The following is a 20,764-nucleotide window of genomic DNA, read 5'->3' on the forward strand; positions in this document are numbered from 1 at the left end:
AAGTAAGAAGGGAAAGATCACAAGGATTTCTGCATAGTTAACTAGACAAAGAAAGAGCTAAGTGACTTGGCAGAGGGAGCATGCAGAAGAGAATATGGTTGTTTTGGGAATGGAGGAGATGCAGCTGGGGTTTGTTCCCTGAATGTTCCCAGGTTGTGGGGGCCCTGCTGCCTCACGGCCCTCTCTCCACAAAGATTCTCTCTCCTTGGGATAGAGAGACTGTTGGGTACAATGAACACGAAGTGGCATGGTAGTAGTGTGGTGTCCTTGCAAGTCTGGGGAAAGGGCTAGGAAGAAAAGAGAAAGGTTTGCTGAACTCTGGAGTAAGGGAGAATTTTGCAGAAGAACTGGAGCTGGATCTTAAAATATCAACTTTTCCCAGAGAAGCTAGAAGTGAACAGTATTCCAAGCAGAGGGAACAACCAAGTGCAAAGGCATTAGCCTGTAAAAGTCAAAGGAGCATCAACGTTGACTACAGCTGGAAAGGCAAGAACATGAGGTAGATTGGCAGAAGTGGAGGCTGGAAAAAGAGATCAGGGCCATGTTGTGAGGGGTCCCTGGTAAATTATTTGGGATTATTTTATAGATGATGACAGTCCAAAAGTTTTGTTTGTTATTTTTTCAAGGAGGCAAAAATAAAATGATCAGATATGGTTTTTACAAATGTATGTGAAGAATGGACCCAGTGCCTTGCCCTCAGACACAGCCAATGGAAATAAATCAATTCTCACAGCCAAAGAAGAAAAGTGAACCATTTTTTTACCCTATCTATGATTTTTTTAGAATTCTATCAAGAAATTACTTGATTCAAAGAAAACTTAGCTTTATCTGTGTTTTAGCTCAGCAGCAATGGCCCCAAAGTCACTGCAGCATTAACAAGGACACTTCCACCATATGCCGTATTCTTGCTTCTAGAAGAATTGGTTTTGGAATGATGTGTAGCATGATACAAAATGATATTTCATGGTGTGCTGAGGGGATCCCAAGCAATCTTACATCTATCTGTGATAGTCTGCCATTCATCACAACACTGGAAAGATTGCTGATGATTTTCCAATACCAAAAAAAAAAAAAGCAAACAAACAAAAAAATCAACTTTCTTTGTTATTTATACAGTGGTAAAATGTGGGCCTCCAGATACCTGGATTTCTAATATTAACAGTAACATGACCTTACATTTTGCTTATAAATGTAAGCAAAAAGATGTTTATGGAAGTATTACGTGATGTGTGCTAATTTTGATAGGTAGTTTCACATTTGAGTCCCTGATCACCACTATCCATGCTTGCAGATACAACATAAAAAACAATACATTTTGTATCTGGAAATATTTAAGAAAGAGCAGAATGAGGCAATTTGTGGATATTGCTGATATTTGTGTTCATAATTGGACTGATGGATTGCTGCTACGGAAGTTTTTCTTTTTTAATCATTTAATGATTCTTGAAATACCTATGTAGTGTTTGCCCATGAGTTTGTGTTTATATTTTCTTTTAAAATATTCATGCATAATATATAAATACAAACATAAACATCTTTATTTATATATTTAAGTAAGTCTTTGTAAATTTGGATTTCACGTATGAAAGGCAAGATGCCCTTTTAAATTAGTTTTTTATTAATCTCAAATAATTCCACCCATCCAGTAAAACAAGCAGCTTTATTGCTAATGCTACCAGTTGAGAAGGCTAAGGGCTACCAGCAAGGCCCTCACATATACCATCAAATGAGGGGGAAAAAACAAGCCCTTTATCCAATTACGGTTTTTCAACTGAAACCATTAAAATGGACAGAGTAATAATGCTTAGGAAGAATGATTGAATTATCATTTCTGCAAGAACTCACCTGATACGTTTCAAGGTTTGGGGTGATAGCTCTGAGAGAGTAATTCGATGAGTGAATAAACGATTAATTTGTCCCTAGGTATAATCTCAAACTCTTGATCCTTGTATCCAGTCAGAGTTAATATGCCTGTTGTGTACCCTCATGTACATGAACAGTGAGCTCATGCCTCCTACCCCTCTCCACCATGAGGAAGAAAAGAGCTGATTTTGTGAGCAGCTAATATGTGCCAGTAATTGCTAAAGAAACTCAAAATGTTTCTTTTATGTATTTGTCACTTTACAAAGAGCACTTTCTATAAAATAGGAAGAAACTGAAATCTAGAAGTATTAAATTATTTCTCCAAAGTCCAACAGCCTCTAAGTCACAAAGAAAGGATTCAGACTCAGCTGTCCTGTTAGAGAACCCACTTTCTTTTCATTGCTTTACAACACGCTGTGAGGTGGAACATGCCCCTATTTTGATAAACCAGGCACAGAGAGCTAACTTCCCCCAAAGCTAGCAAGTAGCGGGGCCGAATTGCAAAACAAAGTAGCTTAAACCCCTGCGCCCATACCCTTGAACATGGTGCTATGAAGGAGTAGGAATTTGATTCCCAGTGACACAAAGCAGCTGGCTTGCCAGCTTGCCCCTTGATGACTGAGTGAACCTGAGAGCAAAAGCTGTGCAGTGAGTGAGGAGAAATGGTAATGATGTTATAGGTGTTGAAGAGAGTGGGTGCTGGCAGTCAGGGAAGTGGAACCACTATAAACACTTCATTTGCCCTGTGATGTAGAAAACCAGCGACTTGTCTCTGCATGTTGATTCCGGGAGTTAGAATGAGAAGCATGAATTTGCCATCAAGTGTTGTCCAAATTGGTGCATGTGTGGAATTATGACCATATTAAAAACTTGTCATTCTTTCACTGTTTGGTTCTTCCTTCAGATATCGAAGAACATAGTCTCATGCTATTTTAAATCTGATGTTTCCCCAAATTCTGCCTTTTGGTCCAAAATTATGTTATCCCTAGATACTTGAATTTTCTATTATATAGGGTGGCCATAAAGTTCATGTGCAATTTAAATAGTTACAAATGTTCTACAAATAATTAGAGAACACACAAATGTTGGGGCTTGTTTGTTTCTCTCATCCTTGTCTTTGCTAAATAAATTGCTTTATGTTTAAGTTTAGAGTATACAAACACTATGTATTTTTTCAACTAAAAAAAACAAACAACTATATTCCCACAGGGATCTAATCTGTATGTTTCAACCCTAGAAGATGGTTCACTAGAATAAAAATTCAGGTTTCCTTAAGCCTTGCAAATCAAATCGTTCAATAGTTACAACTATTTAAATTGCACGTGAACTTTATGGCCACCCTATACTAAAAATTATAGGAAACAGAGCTTCTTTCCATTGAAAACTGTCCTTCTGGTAAAATTTCTATGGAACTGGTACTTAAGGAAGGTTTACTTGCACTCCTCAGAGTTTTTTTCTTTTTCAAACTTATGCAATCCAAGCCCTCCCCTAAGATTTTCTATATAAATCCTGTTCTGACTTTATAAAACACTTTCCTCCCTTTAATCCAGACTTCATTCAGATTTTCCAGATACCTATAGTGTATAGTTCCCAGACTTGCTCCACCTCAATGGAATAGCATCATACTTTCCTGATTATGGAAAGCATAGAACTGCGAACATTTTGCTTGATAAATTCTTACATAATTTAACACTAAAAATGCAATTATTCAGAAACATATGAATTGCTTTTAGTCAGAATGAGTATAAAATGCAAAATATCAAATGCTTAATTTAAATATCTGAGGCATAGCAAATGTTTATTTTTCAAATATTAACTTGTAGCTAATGACATTTTGGAATAAGAATGATTTTTTTTAATGTAAAATGAATATTTGGAAGGATTACATTTAGTCCTTGAGTGTTGCTGTGTTGCTAGAATTATGCATTTGATCACGTTGTAAAATACTCTGGTTTCTCTGCAGACCACATAAATCTCCCTGTGATCACTTTGTAAAATAGTGCTTAATGAAAGTATCAAAGATTCAAAGAATTTGATTTTGCTACTTTGGTAAATTGCGTGTTTAATTGACATATAAATCATGTAAATACAAACTCTACCCAGAAAATAATTTTTAAAGGACCATAATTTTTATATGACCTTGAAGTTCCAGCAATCTATTGCATAATTTTTCAAAAGAAGTCACATGGAGGAAACCTCATATTTCCTTAAATTTATTAGTGCTCCTTGGTGGTCTAAACTGTTGAGGTTTTTCGTTTTTTTGTTTTTTTTTTCAAGGTTTCTTTTCAAAGCAATAATCTTACTTAATTGCTTAGCATTGCTCTCGTATAAGTCAATTTGAGTTCTTATTTGGAGTAACAATGGGAAATACATAATGGCTGAGAGTAGTGAAACATGACTAGGTAACTCAAGTATGCCAGTGTTATATTTCTATATAATGATGTGAAGATAATGCTTTTAGCTGCATGACCACCATATTAGCCACACATCATAAAAAACTAACTTTATAAAAGCAAGAGGTCAAATTCATTAAGAACAATTTTGTGCCATTTGCCCTAGTTAAGCATTTATCTTTGATATTGCAATTTTTTTTTTTTTTATTTTGTCAGAAAGACCCTGCATCTCCCATTTTCTGACAGGAGAAAAAAAGATTTTTCTACTGCAAAGTTATAAATCACATGAAACTATCAAGGAAACTTACTTTATACACCTCAGTTTAATGTCTGAAATAAAATGGTCAGAGTTTGTGCTTCAGAGTTTTTAGCTTTTAAAATGGTAAATGAAATCTCGTTAAGTGCATTGTATTACATTAGTTTTGAATATAAAAGTCTAAAATTCCAATAACTACATAAAATAAACTTTTTTAAAGTGAAGTAGCTGTTAATTTGTTAAAAAGTTAATAGTCTGAATGTTTGTGAGACTATTATTATAATGCATGAAAATTTTTTTGTCTTTATTATAGACCCAGTCATTCTAAAAGACATATTCCCAAGTGGCAAGACAATAGAAGGATACTTGCTTCTTGCTCATTAAGTAAAATAAATTATAAGGGGGCCTGAAGAAGTTAATGTGTTTTCTAAGTAGTCCTCCTTATCCCCCCCAAAATCATTTGCTTTTCTAACAAGATTTGTCCAATATTTGTCAATTAAAAAATGTTTCTAAACTATTTATGCTTTAGGAATGGTCTGAAGAAAAAATTACATAAGAGTGAGAGAAGAATTGAATATTTCCAAACATAAACAAATAATATTTTCTTTATTCTGTAGCGTCATCTAGTTTTGGAGGATACATATATATATATTTTTTTTGATGGATGTACATACTCTCACATGCTTCTTGAATAATATTATATTCATTCCTCCTTAGTTTGTGATTATCTAAGTTTGAATCCAAATTCAGTATCTATTTTCGTTTGTATAAGTATGTATTATAGTAGTCAATATTGGTCTTTTTATAATTTTCAGAGCTGGTTACCATTATCAAAAATGTATATTTCTCTATTATAAATCTTGAAAGTGCATTTTTACATAGGGTTTATTTTTGGTAGAGAGAACATCATTGTGATTTGCTACCAATATTATTAAAGAATACACTAATGTTGGGGTTTATTTCTCTCATCCTTACCTTTGTTAACTAAATAAATTGCTTTATGTTTAAGTTTAGAGTATACAAACATTCTATATAATTTTTTTCAACTAAAAAATGTCTATATTCCTACAGTGGTCTAATATGTATGTTTCAACCCTAGAATAAAAATTCAAATTTCCTCAAGCCTTTCAAATCATTCATTAATAAACCAGTGGTAACACATACCACCTAAATCTCCTAAAAAGATATACACAGATCTTTATCAAAAGTATGTGCTGAGCCTGGTGCTAAATATAAGTATAAATGTGCCTTTTCATGCCTGCAATTTTCTGAAGTCCAAAAGTTCTTTGGATGGCAGGCCGCAAGATAATACTTCCTGTACATAATTTACATGCATTCCTAGTCTGATTAAAATGTAGGGCTTCACATTCTCTAATTCTAACACACATTCCCTTCTTTTAAAATCTTACTATTTTATAGGACAATTAAATGTGAGGATAGTGCTTACCTTTCTGCCCACTGTAATAGCTATATCTTAAATTCAGCTACCACTTTGGAGTTCACAAAGTGATTTTACATTCATTGTTTTCTTTGATTATCTGAGCAACATCGTGAAATGTATCAAGATATTTACCACGGAGTTTTAATTTGCCCTTTATTAAATGACCAAGCAAGTTTCATAGAAATATCTTTGAATATTCTGCTTTTTTCTTTTTTTTTTTTTTCTGATAGTATAGGTATTTTGGTTTTTATGTATCTAAAAATCCAGTAAGAAATACCTCATCCCTTAAGTTTAACAAATTATTTAATTATTTTTTTTTAATTTGAGATTAAAAAGAGGGCATAGACAATTAGGTTACATTGTTTTGCTTTTGTTAGGTAAAGTCCTGCGTTTGTTAGGTAAAGTCTTGTTAGGTAAAGTCCAGTTTGTCCCCCCCAGGAGGTGTGCCATGGCATGAAGCCTTACACTGTGTCTGTTAGGGGGGAGCTCATCTATTTCATTATTTTGAACCCTTAGCTTAATTCACAAAAAGATTGTGAAACATTGAAAGGGACAGTTACAACATTTTGAAACAGAAGGACAAAAAGAGTACAGTAATAATGGAGGGAGAGACTAAAAGAAGTCTGAAGGGAGGTAGAAATACCCCGCAGTGGTCATGGACTTGGAGAGTGACTGCGCTCCCCTCTTCACACCATTATAATCAAGAACATCAGGTTGCCATTTGAAAGTGGCCATGGTGAGAGTATTTACACCAGAAATGTATACACATCGGGACTTATTCTTTCCCAGAGTGTCCCTTTACTAGCACAACACTGCCTTAAAACCTAAATTAACCTCTGTGTTAAGATAACTGAGATATACACCTCATTATACCCCACGTTAAGTGAAAATAACATATATAAGTTAAAGTAACTGAAAGATAAACTGCATTTTATTCCCCTGTAGAACTTCAGAAACCTAAGTAAGACTGTTTCAAAACTGCCTCAGTTTATGAACAATGAATTCTGATAAGGGAACACGATCGATTCTTCATTTAGGAAATATTGGGTGGGGCCGGGTAACACAAAGGTTACGTCATTTGTCCTCCGATCGTAGACAATCCCTGCTTTGCCACTTTTAGTTGTGCCTTTTGGGCAAGTTGCTCAAGGCCTCTATGCTTCTGTTTTCCCGAAAACAAGGACGATAATAAAACAGTATTAAACTCTACAGTTATAAAGTTCAAACACAACAATGCTTGCAAATCACTTAGCACAGTCTCTAGCATACAGTAAGTGCTCAATACATGATATTTGTATTATGACAAGAAGGTATGGTCTGTACCTCCTCTGTAGGTGAGGTGCTTTGTGAGACTCCAAAAACACCAGGATGTAGTCTCTGCCTTTAAGAAGCTTATAGTATATTAGAATATTGTCCTAGTTTCTAATTTACATTTTTTGACATTTTGTTGTGTCTAGTGATATGGTTGCCCAATATTTTTACCCTTTTATAGTTTAGAAATGTATACTTTTTAAAATCTAAGATATAGCAAGCAATAAATCTGTGTGTAATAGAAAAGTTTAGTGAAGTTACAAAGTTTTTTATTGTCATCTCTATTTATTTTAATTCCCATGAATATTCTTGTAATTCTTGTTAAACCTTTGTTAATTTCTCTTCGGTTGGCCTAAATGCACAGAATAAGAGCTTTGCTTTCTCTGAGTGTTGCCAACATTTCTGTAAATTGTTTTCATCAAAAAAGTGTTTAGTGCTAGGATTTGTTTTTGTGAAGAGTGTCTGCTTTTTGTAGGATTATTACTGTTGTTATTTTATTATTTCAATTAGTTTAATTTCATTTGAGGCATTTGTCTCTGAGTAAAAAGATTTTTTTTAGAAAACTCAACTTTGGACTCGGTGCCCATAGCACAGCGGTTACGGCGCCAGCCACATACATCGGAGGTGGTGGGTTTGAACCCGACCTGGGCAGGCTAAACAACAATGACAACTGCAACAAAAAATAGCTGGGCATTGTGGTGGGTGCCTGTAGTCCCAGCTACTTGGGAAGCGGAGGCAGGAGAATCGCGTGAACCCAAGAGTTTGAGGTTTCTGTGAGCTGTGACATCACGGCACTCTACCCAGGGTGACATAGTGAGACTCTGTCTCAAAAAAAAAAAAAAACAACAACGAACTAAACTGTACTTTGGAATACTGCAGATTATATTAACATTTGACTCATACTGAGCTAGATAACCTGTAGTGTTCAAGATATTCTCTGTTATTAAGTTATTATATATTAAATGTTTCACAGTAGATGACCGCTGTCAGGATAAGGTAATAGATACAAGTCAGTCCAATATCTAATATGCCATAATGTATCAAATGTCACAGTTCAAATAAATAAAAGCCTAGGTAGGAAATAGAAATATTGACATAATAAACTTCATTCCATTTGACAAATATATATATTACATATAAAACAAGTGATATACAAAAGCACATAAAATGTGAATATAATAAAGTACATAACTGAGTATGTATATACATTTTCCCCATAGGTGGAAATGTCAGAAGAACAATAGTATACAGAATAAGAAGGAGCTACAAAGATGGAAATTCTAAAAAATAGCCACTTCTAATATCTTTGCTCTGCGTGGGCTGTAACTTAAACTTAACCTACTGTAACGGATTTATTTTATCTGTTTGGAAAGAATGGAAAAGAAAATTATTGTGATTTTCAGGTAGCTGGTTCCCATATTAAATATCACTTATTCTCCCATTTGTACTTTTCTAGTCTTGCACTTGTTGCTTGCAGAAGATAAAATGTGCACTCCTGAGCACAGATTTAACTTATACCCATTGCTACATACCAGAGATAATATATCCCTTGAGACACTCCTAAAAATACTGGATTGCTGGGTGTTTCCTAGCAGCTCTTCAAAGTCATCTGAAGCAGGATGAATTTCTTTGTCAGATGTGATGGCGTGTGATGGACTTGAGCTAGTGAGGGTGCCACCAGCATTTGAAAATGGTATATATAGTCACAAGCCAAGTGACGTTTCAGTCCATGACAGACCACGTATCCCACAGTGATCCCAGAAGGTTATAATATTGTACTTTTACTGTACCTGTTCTATCTGTAGGTACACAAATGCCTACCATTGTGTTACAGTGGCCCACAGTGCATGTATTGAGTACAGTCACATACTCTGCAGGTTTGTAACCTGGGAGCCGTCGCGAACCCACATAGCCTGGCTGTGTGAGCCCACTCTACGATGTTCATACAATGACAAAATCGCCTAACCATGCATTTCTTAGAACTGTCATTAAGCAAAGTGTTACTGTACTTTCTTGGAGAAAGGCAACAGTGAACACAATTAAGCAAAAGGAGATCAGTTGAACCATAGCATTCAGTTAATTGTAGTACTTCATTCAGTTAATTGTAGTACTTTGCAGTAATTAAAAGAAAAGCCACATTTGAAAAGTAGAGGAAATTTTAATAAAAAGAGGAGAATTAGTACTAGAAGTAATAAGTCCACGTATTATGACTGGTTTCATCATCAGAGAACAGTGAAGGTTAAAAACAAAAAATATCTTTAAAGAGTGAATTGAAAAATGACACAATATATTTCGTCTTTCCTGCACTTTAGAGGGGAAAATGTCAAGACTAAGATTTATACAAATGAAAGAAAGACTACCGAATTATACCAAGGATCCTTTGATTTCTTCTGTAGACTTGATCATGATCCCCTCCTCTCTAGAAAAGAGAATGGATGGAGTCAGTAACCTCTTATGTTCTTTTTGGCTTGTCTTCTGACACCAGATGAGAGGTTTTTCCTCACATCCACCAATTCTCCCACACCATTGGATGTCCAGTAGTACAATTCAGTTCACTTCTGACACTATCGGGCTTTAGCTCCCACCCCACAGATTAAGGGCTTCATTGCACAAGACTGAGATGCTAGCTACAAAGAGCGTGCCCAGGGTAACGCCCAGCTGACTACAAAATCGAGGGTTCCTGCAACCCCCCTCAGGTTCAATAATTCACTAGAATGACTCAGAGAACACAGGAGAGTACTTTATTTACTGTTACTGGGTTATTATAAAAGGATACAACTGAGGAACAGCCAAGTGGAAGAGATTCACGAGGCAAGATATTGGGGGGAGGGGCTCCCATTCCCTCTTGGAGGTGCCACCCTCTCTCTGAGCCCCGTCGTTAGGTGGTTTATGAAAGTTTCATCACATAGATGTGGTCGATTAAATTGCCAGCCATTGGTGTTGGAACCCCATCTCCAGCTTCTCTCCCTCCCTCCCCGGGGTAGGCTGACAGTTCTAATTCTCTCATCACACAGTTGGTCCTTCTGGCTACCAGCCCCCACCTCAAAGCTATCTAGGGGCCCCCCAATAGTTAGCTCATAAACTCAGAGGTGGTTAAAGAAGTTCCTTATTAATAAAAAAAGACAGTCCTAGCACTCAAGAAATTCCAAGGGTTTTAGGAGATCTGTGCCAGGAGACAAAGAACAAACATATATTTTTTATTGTATCATAGAACCAAATCATACAGTCCCTCCCATGAACTAACTCAGGGTCCTAGGGGGATTGATTCCTCTTTTGAGACCAAATTAGGCTTTTGGAACTATTGAAAAGCAAGGCTTCTTGTCTTTCCTGGAAGTTGCAAAGAAATCAGGACTTTACAGTGTGTTTTACAACTTATAAACAAAGCAAAATAATCCAGTCTTAATGAGCTTAGAATGTAGAGATCGTCCTGTAGTTAGCAGCAACGGCTTGTGCACATTTAATTTTACCTTCTCTGTGTCTCAATCTTGTAACCACTCTTGTGATTAACATGGGAGTTTGGCTCTTAATTGAATTCATATGTGAAAGTGTCACACACCCACGTTTTATCAAATGGTTTCCTTCCCCCCTTCCTCCCAAAGGGTGCTATCACTTCTTTCTAAAGAATGAAGTTATTCTTTCAATACTGATGGCTGTGAGAAAGAGCTTACCATGAGAGCTTCTAGATGAACTTCACCAGTTGGTGCTCTTAGGCAGGCATGGCCAAGAAGGTACAAATCATAAATGCTCAGGATTCTTTCTTTAAAAAAAAAAAAAATTAAATTATTCGTGTTGTGAGCAAAAAGATATTCTCATCCTTATCCCTAGAAGTTGCGAATATGTTACCTTACATGGCAAAGAAGACTTAGGGTTGCAATAGGATTAAGATTGCTGAACAGCTCGTAGGGAGATTATCCTGGGTTAACTTAGTGGGCTCAATGTAATTACAAATTCTAAAAGTAGAGGAGGGAGACAGGAGGTCAGAGGGATGTGATATGAGCAGGACTTAACCCACCCTTTCTGGTTTGAAAATGGAAGAAAGATGACAGAAACTGGGGGATGCAGGTGGCTTCTATAAACTGAGGAAGGAAAGAAAACAGCTCTCTCCTGGAGCCTCCACAAAGGAACTCGGCTCTGCTGACACATTTATTTTAGCCTGTGAGACCCACGTTGGACTCTAACTTACTAAGATAACGAATTGGTGGTGTTTCAAGCCATAAAGTTTGTGGTAAATTTTTACAGCCTCAATAGAAAACTAATACAATCTGGAGTTGTGTTTGAATTAACAATGCTCAAACAAACCTGTCTTCACATTTCTGAACAGCAAGTGGTTCCAGTCTAAGAGAAAACATAGATTTGCCCAAGGAGGAGCCCACGTGAGTCCTCTTTTTCCTTTTACAATGTGTACCAGCAAAACAACAAATGAAATTAATAAAGGAAATGTGAAAACCTGCCTTGTAGTAAAAGTCCATAGTTTATAGAGAATTAAAAATACCAGCACTCTGTTCTTAGGTTAATTCTTAGAAATTCCTTCAGTATTAAGAGACCAATGATTTTACTAGAGTCCTTCATTCACACCTGTGTGCCTGTGTCATGTATATAAAATAAATTACAAGATGGTCTTAACAATTTGTAGAAACTCTACCTAATTCTTCATGTAATTTAGATTTTATATGACCAAGTTTCTTTCCTCTGCCTTACCAAGTTTAAGAATAGAGAAACCTCAGGCGCTAATATATGAATCAATCTTTGTGTAAAAAGTTACCAGGAATATTTATTTACTCTCTTTAATACTTGTCCCTGGGCCATGCAAGACTGCTCATAGTATAGCGTTGTTTAACCTCTCGAGAATTCTACATCATAAAGAATATGGTAGGAACTGAACAACTGAAAACTACATTTTGTTATCTGTTCTCACATATAAACTCCTTGAAAGCAGGGATTTATTCTTATCATCTCATCCCTAATGCCAAATGTCACGTCTAACATGCAATAGTTATTCCATAAATACTTGTTGAATAAATATTAAATAAAATATTTTTTGAAAGGCAGTCACAAATAATATCTTGAACATAGTATCACATTATTTACTTTAATATGTTTCACTGCTTCTTTTTTTTTCTGGCCAGGACTGGATTTGAACCCGCCACCTCCCGTAAATGGAGCTGGCACCCTGCTCCTTTGAGCCACAGGCGCCGCCCATTATTTCACTGCTTCTTAATACCAAAGGACCCAGTATGGACTGCTGAACTGGAAGTCAGGCACTTGCTAGAAAGTCACTGAAAACTATGCAAAGTGCATCATGGTTCTGGTTGGATGCTGCTCAGTACTGTTTCCTAAACATACAAGTCAGCATTCCCCAAAGGAGATTGAGGCAAATTTGAAACAAGGACAGGAATCAAACAAAATTAACTTTAGCTACTTTGAAATTATGAAGAAAATGTTGTCTTTAAAATAATGTCACAGGGAAAGACTGTGTGCAGCAATTTCTCTTAAAAAAGAAAAAAAATACTTTCTGTTAGAATCACGGTATGATTACTGACCTTTTTCACAAGGATACTTTATTATTCAAAGAAGAGAAATAGTCAATTGGCTAGAACTTTGATTTGCTCGCCAGGAAAGTGTTCTCCCAAAGCTACAGGAGTAGGTCTGATCTTGTACTTAGGTTAAAGTCATCGATACTCTTCATTTGGGGGTTTTGTCTATTTGCTGTGGACACTGTGAAATCACCCCTAAGAACTGAGCACTGACTAGAATGGTAGACAATTAAATACTTATTAAAACCACCTGAGAAAGGTTACTTGCTTTACCCTCAATCTCAAGATTCTGCAGAGTATGGGGACATTATTTTCTAATCATTCAACAACCGGATTTGAGCAGTCACCTGTGCTTGGTGTGGTGCTTTCCAGAAGCTGGAGTAGTTTGGGGGAGCTGAGCAGAGGGGCAGGGTGGCTCTCATGGTGGCCTAGGATGCTTGGGTGAGGCTCTAGCCAGTTTAGAAAAATACATAAAGAAAAATAGAAAGAAAGAAAGCATTCTTCAAACAGAGGAAACCCTAAAGTCTTGAAAGTCTTGGTAAATTACTTGTTGCGCATTTGGTCTTCAGTTTTGTTCCAGCAACGCCATTCCCAGAAGCACACCATGCGTACGAAGAGTTTGTTATTAATAGTGAAGTCAGAGTATAACGTGACTATTTAGACAAACCACTGGTTTGCACAAAAGTAAGGATGAACATTTTGATTAACGGTTAACAGTTTGCAAAAGTATAATGTTAAAAGTCAGTGTCTTTTTGAAAGGCGTGTCTCCCTGGACCACGATTCTTCCATTTGCCATTCTGTTACTGTGTTTTTCTCCTTTTCTTAGCCAGCTTGGCTCAGATAATCACAAAGACTCATTCTCCCCAGATGCTCCATAGACTCAATTCAATAATTGCCATTTCTGGATGGAGTTTCTGTTTTTGATTCCATCTCCTTCGAGCCATCAAGCCACCCTTTATGAGGGGAGAGTGGGAAGGAGCAACAAGGAGAAGGATAGTTGCATTGGCACAAGGCTTTCTTGATTCTTTCTGCCGAGCCTGGAAAGCTGCGTTATCAGATTCTGAAACAGTAAAGAGAAGGGAGCCTTTAGGATTGGGGCTCACACCAGCAGTTAGAGCTGGTATAAAAGGGACTAAGACAATAGAAAGGAAGAACCAGAGCCTGGGAGGTCTGGTCTGCTGGCTGGTCCTGGCTCCCTGTGCCAGTGCTCAGGCTCAGCTGGGACAATGTGTTGGTGAAGACTGTAGTTAAAGCCCTTAGAGCAGCAACCTGTGGGTCGCGACCTCTTTGGGGGTCAAAGGACCCTTTCATAGGGGTCACCTACATACATCCTGCATATCAGATATTTACATTACAATTCATAGCAGTAGCAAAATTACAGTTATGAAGCAGCAACAAAAATAATTTTATGGTTGGGGGTCACCACTACATGAGGAACTGTGTTAAAGGCTCACGCCATCAGGAAGGTTGAGAACCACTGCCTTAGAGATCCAGTGAGCCGGCAGTGGGGGGTGGGGAGGGGGCTGAAGTATCTGGTGCTGCCTCTGAGGTGTGGCTCTAACTGACTGAAGTTAACCCTTCAATGCCCAATCAACGTATTTCACCATATAGACATTGAAAAAGGACTGACCCAGACCTCAAAGACAGGTTTGTATGGGACAGTTAAATCATGGGTTGTCAGTTAAATAGACAGCATAACTCTGAAGGCTAATTGCATGTGAAATGTGAGCCTATCAGTAATTTCATCTTCGGGCACACCAGGAGTCTCTGTCTTTCTAATCTCTGAACATTTAGGAGTCCTGTTACAGAATTTTCAAATTTTCTCCCTAGATTCAAGAGACAATCTAGGATATTTACATAATACATTAAATTTTTCCATCATTGTAGTTATGAAAATGAATAAATATTTTTCTGAAATGACCTAAGATCATTCAAGTTTCTAAGCCAATCAGAACACTACTTTGCACCTAGAAATTAACCCCCCAAAAGAGAGAAAGAGCGTTTATGTAATGATTAATCAAATGTAAATCCTATAACCTGAAAACTCAGAATTACTGAATTTTTTAAAGTGCTTTTTTGATTTATTTCTCAATCCTTCACATCTCATTCTGTTTCCATATTCAGCACTTCAGTAAATGTCATCGAAACCCCCGAAGTCACCCATGTGGTGTGTCTCCAAAGTGAACAATTACCTTCTATCCCTTGTGGATTTGTTTAAATCTCTTTTCCCATCTGTCTTTCTACAGTGCATTAATTCTACATTCCTAATTCCTGAAAAGCAAGCAACACAGTTTTAAACCATGTTGCTGTCCAATTCAAATTGTATTTCTAATGATTTGATTAAAAACTACAAAGAAGTACTTTCAACGAAAGCTTCTTATAGTGAAACACAAACATTTGTGAAGCAGCCATGCAGCACTTAACCTGCACTCTCAGCTTTAGAGGGAAATATATTGGAGAGAGGAATTAATCACAAACTAAATCCCACCCATGGGCCTCCTTATACAATCCGTCAAGGAGGTTTAAATGTGCAGTGGCTTCGCTACAGCTGAATTTTAGTTACACATCCCAGCTTCCAGTGTCTCCTAAGAAAGCCAAACGATTTTTTTTTATTTAACAAAATTATAAGAAAAACAGCAACATGAAGTCAACATTAAAATCATCATGATGAGAAAATCTGGAAAACAGAGACCCACAAATCAGTTATTAGAGTCTTACCCTTATAATGAAAATTAAAATTACACATATTGTAATGTGAAGAAAGGTTAACTTTTTTGACTTTTAAATGATGATTTTTGATAGTTGTAGGATAGTTGCGACCACTTTGTTAATTCACACACTCTCAAACGTTGGAGGGTTCCACTTCACGTGGCATATATCTAAAAACAGTTTTCTCTAGCCCAGAAGACAAATCGAGCGATTTTTATTGAAAGTGAACTTTTTATACCCCAAACCTTAAATTCTAAAATCCGTGTAGAATAAGAACTACAAACAGGTCCATGCTTTGCTAGTGGCACATACTATTCTGTGGGCCAAAAACACGTGAGTGTTTCCGTTGGCTGAGCATGACCTTGTGAAGAAGTTGCAGTATTAAATACTTTTTTCTCCTCTGCCTCTCAAAAGGAATAACATCACATACTTTTTACGTAGGAGATGCTGTGATGTTTAATGGCATAAATAAGATGATGAATTCTGGGCAGTTGCAGGATTCAGTTTCTGTCCTGTTTTGCAGCACCGTGGATAACACATCACCCTACACAGAAAGTGTTCCTTGGCTTACTAATATTTGAACTTTAAGACTCAGATCTAGATAATTTTAGATACTTTGATTTCATTATAGAAATTCCTGGACTACTTGTGGGATAGACCAAAAGCTAAGACCCTATTGAATTTCAACAAGCTGAATTCGCAGAAAAGAAAGATAAAATGCCTTTCTATTTAAGAACACGATGATGTTTTAATTGTTACAGCATTTGGCATGCCTAATGTATACAATCCTTGACATTCATATAATAACAAAGGAAAGTTGTTTGGGATTTTTCTTTTATTTCCTCGTGTCCCCTTTCCTCTCTAGTATTTCTTCCCCCCGTCCCTCAGCCTTGGCCTTTACCCCTCCTCCCACTTCTTCATCCTTCGATAAAGAAAAGCCCTATGCAGTGAAAGGATCAGAATAAAAATGCCTCATTTCTATATAGATGGGCCAAGGCTGCCTATTACCTAGCTATGATGAACAGACCACCATCGTTGTGACAACTGATGTAGATGCCTCCAGGGTAAAGCAAAGGTTTACATATTACACAAGCAATTTAACTGTTTTCTAAACATATTGCCAAGACAGTGGGAGTTGGCAGCCCACACTGTGTTTTAGGTTTTGGAGACTTGCATTAGAAGTGACTGTTGATTATGAACCTTTTTATTTGTCTTCTGTGAACTACAAGCAACCTAGTAACCCAGGAAAGAATTCTTCGCAGCACTTAAACTTGCCTTTATAGTCTCCCAAGATTACATACACAAATCACTCGACAAAAGTGGTATAAGACTCTTGAGCATAGATAACCACACGAGACAATTGTCTTGTTCTAACCCTTAAAGAGCTCCACAAAGTGAAATGTTTTATAATCCTTTTTTGTGCAATAGGCAAGGAAGGAAAGAAAAGAGGTTGGGCAAAGATTATCCAAGAGAAAGAAAGAAACTCTTTTGGGGTTCCCGTTGAAACACAATAAAGAACATAATTAACTTCACAATTCTTTGTGTTTTTTGTTTGATTGCAGGGGGGAGATGAAAGAGGACTGCTAAGCCTTGCATTCCATCCCAATTACAAGAAAAATGGAAAGCTGTATGTGTCTTATACCACCAACCAAGAGCGGTGGGCTATCGGGCCTCACGACCACATTCTTAGGGTCGTGGAATACACAGTATCCAGGTATCACTCAAATGCATCAAAGCATAAACATTTTTAAATCTTATTCTCTCATCATCTCTTCATAAGTGTTTCATTTAGAAGCTACAAATAATTAGCATAAAGTGGTAATAATTAAATCATAATCTCCACCTTGCTTAAAACCTATTTTGCCTTTAAGAGAAATTGAGAAAAAAAAAACGATGGCTTTTGGGACTTTTCCTCAGTGGTTCAATTGAAACACTACTTCTGAAACTTAGAAACTAATGTAAAGTTTTAGGAATTTTTTTTCAGCTTCATCTCAACTATGTGTTTCCTTGTCTCCCTACTGGGTGTTTGCTTCCCTAATTGTTCATCTTTACTTTGCGGTGGAGTCATCTTCTGACTTCAACAATCATGCTATTGTTTTCTCCCCATATTGTAGGAAAAACCCCCATCAAGTTGACCTCAGAACAGCCAGAGTATTTCTTGAAGTTGCAGAACTCCACAGAAAGCATCTGGGAGGGCAACTGCTCTTTGGCCCCGACGACTTTTTGTACATCATCCTCGGCGATGGGATGATCACGCTGGATGATATGGAAGAAATGGACGGTTTAAGGTAAAAGACTAACAACAAACAGGTTACTCGCGATGTTAAAATGTTTTCAATGTTTTCAGGAGAAAAGAGCTGAGCCAGTGAGTTAAAAACAACTTGTGGATGGGTCAAAGATTTAACTTGTGTGGTCAGTGTCTGCATGTATGAGATGAGGAGGAATTAGGAATATGCTGATGTCATGTTTCATTTTGTCATAAACGAGCTACTGATCTGTAGTTGTGTGCTGTCTGTGCTGTGGTGCTGCCTCCGTCACACCCAGCACCCAGAGCAGAGGCCCCTCATGCTGTGGCACCTCTCAACACTGCAGAATGGCCTCTCCTTGTCTCGCAGACCTTCCGGGAGAGGGTAAAATGCATAGATTGCCAAAAAATAAGGAAGACAGGCGCAAAAAGGCAGTGTACTGTTGGTGCTGCAGCCGTCGGCCAGCATCAGGCTGTGTCTTGGTTCAGTCCCTCATCTGGAACTAAACTGCCTCTGGGTTTCATTTCCCACCATATACAATTTGGAACTTTAATAATTTTGTGTCAAATAAGGGATAATTCTTTTACCCGTAGAGCACCCTCACCTCGTTTAGTGTAAGTGAACTACGTAACTAATAGGTAAAGAACTTACCCCGTCCTCCCATTTCTCAGTGATTTCACGGGCTCAGTACTGCGGCTGGATGTGGACACGGACATGTGCAATGTGCCCTACTCCATACCCAGGAGCAACCCACACTTCAACAGTACCAACCAGCCCCCCGAAGTGTTTGTTCACGGGCTCCATGATCCAGGCAGGTAAGAACACAAGTCTATCTTCTCACCGGCTTTAAAGCCAGGTGGGGATTTGGGAGTGGGAAAAAAATAAAAAAGAGGTTGTTCTGGCATTAAGCAGCTAAAGGTGGTATCTCTAAAATCACACCAGGTCATTATCCCAAGTACGTAGCATTCTTAATTCTATAAAGTGAGAACCAGATGGGGAAGGCAGATTAGACAAGGAAAAGGGCAAATTCATTTACAAAAATCCACCTTAAAATTTGCAGGGATTATTACCAAATAAACACTGTTGGATTCACATAATAACTAAGAATTCAATGTGAATAATCCAGAGAGATAAACCTTTTGATTTGTCTCAAGTTCTTCTAAATCTTAAGTTCCTTATATATTAAGGAATGAAGGTGATAATAACTACCTCGGAGGGATGCCGCAATGATTAAATTAAAATCTTTACATAAAGCACCAGCTATTGTGTCTGATCTGTGGTAGGTTTTAATTAAATTACAGTTCTTATTATCATAGCTTCATTTCATGTAAGATGATGCAGTGTTAATTTGTAAGGAGTTGAGCTAAATGTTCACTTTTTTGCCCTTGAAAAAATTGCAGATACCAACAGAATTTACCATGACTGCTTGGCATACTACAAGGAACTAAAAGAAAGGAAAACTAAGTAATACGTAGAGTGAGAAATTTGGAGTACACTAAAAAATGCTATGAACTATTTGCATAGCAATTCCGATCTATGGTCTGTTATTCCTACTAAGGGATATCTGGCCACGTTCATTCATTTACTAGCTAAGTTATTATTGCTATTTAATGTTTATTGAGTGTTCACTATGTGCAAGGTGAATATTTCTCAAACTTTTTATTTTTATAATTCCTCATGCCCTTCACCTCCCCTCCATCAAAGCCCAAGTCTACAGTTCATTTCCTTTTTGGCATCTCAGCAGATCTTAAAATCTATGCGACAGGGAATACTTAAGGTGGGTTCAGGATGTGGAGGAAACTGTCACATTCCATTCCTATAGCTCAGAACTCACAGATACCACCACAAAAGCAGCACTTTGAAGTCAGGCAGCTTGAATCACCACAATTCCACTGGAGCTTTCTTGAAACTTTCCTGGGGTGGGGGGGGTCCTAAACCTCGGTAAAGAAGCCTGGGAGGGAGGGCTTGAACATGCATGTGGTAAGATGCTTGTGCTGTGGAGTCCCACCTCCTCGGGTGGGAGAGGACTGGAGGAAACGTTGGCGTTTATGTTCCACCTCCCTCCAAAGGTATGTTAAACCAAAGAAGATTTCATAAAATAGAAAGGAAACTGTGTTCATTGTTGGCTAAAAGAAAAGCTAACTTTTATTAAGCCTTTGCTGCTGGGTGCTGACCTAGGTATCTTGAGTACATTATCTTTACGCCCCTCCGCAAGACTCACTATCAGCCCTCCTCCTTCCACTCCCACCCCAGTTTTTTAAGTAGGAGAGAGATTTATTTTTACATATAATGAAAACAACTGGTAACACATATAGATACTTCCTAATATGGATACAATCTTTTGAAAGAGAATTTTAGAAATGTGTTAACAGTGCCTAGCCTCAAGATAAAATTCTCTTTCAAAATAATTTTTCTTCTTTTTTTTTAAATTTCAGATCCATATGAGGGCACATACAATTAGGTTACGTTGTGTGTGTGTGTGTGTCAGGTAAAGACTAATTTGTGGTTGTGACCCTCACCCAGCGAGTGTGCCATATACCTGTACACCGTATTCAATAGGTGGCAACTTACCAAATCCCCTCTCCCTCCCCGCTTCTTGAATGCAAACGAGTTCTTCTCTCTTATGTGCATGTTGTTGGTTAATCTACAAGTTTCAATTTAATGCTGAGTCATGAGATGCTTGATTTTGCATTCTTGGGATACTTAGGAGAGTGTTCTCCAGATCCATCCAGGTTCTAACTAAGAATACAAACTCTCCATCTTTGTTATGGCTGAATAGTATTCCATGGCATCCATATACCACTGCCCGACTATTTTAAAATAAACTATTTTTTAGTTGTAGATTCATAGCAAAATTGAGGAGGTATAGACATTTCTGATGTGACTCCTACCTCCACACGTGCTCACCTCTCCCATTATCAGCATCCCCCACAGAGTGGTGCGTTTGTTAGAATTAATGGACTGACAACCTTGAACATCATCACCCGCAGTCCACAGAGTTGGATGTCCCATGG

At 37.5% G+C, this 20,764-nt stretch overlaps 1 protein-coding gene across 3 annotated transcripts in view; it reads left to right on the top strand.

The window, feature by feature from the left end:
- Window positions 1–20,764, top strand: part of HHIP (hedgehog interacting protein) — a 93,071-nt gene that overhangs the window by 40,671 nt on the left and 31,636 nt on the right. For all 3 annotated transcript variants that reach the window (XM_053582193.1, XM_053582195.1, XM_053582196.1), the window contains exons 5-7: window positions 17,067–17,218; window positions 17,619–17,792; window positions 18,422–18,565. In XM_053582193.1, coding sequence (XP_053438168.1) covers window positions 17,067–17,218; window positions 17,619–17,792; window positions 18,422–18,565 — 470 coding nt within the window. The remainder of the gene's footprint in view (window positions 1–17,066; window positions 17,219–17,618; window positions 17,793–18,421; window positions 18,566–20,764) is intronic.

This window comes from Nycticebus coucang, chromosome 1, assembly GCF_027406575.1.
Source record: "Nycticebus coucang isolate mNycCou1 chromosome 1, mNycCou1.pri, whole genome shotgun sequence".
NCBI classification, from domain to species: Eukaryota; Metazoa; Chordata; class Mammalia; order Primates; family Lorisidae; genus Nycticebus; species Nycticebus coucang.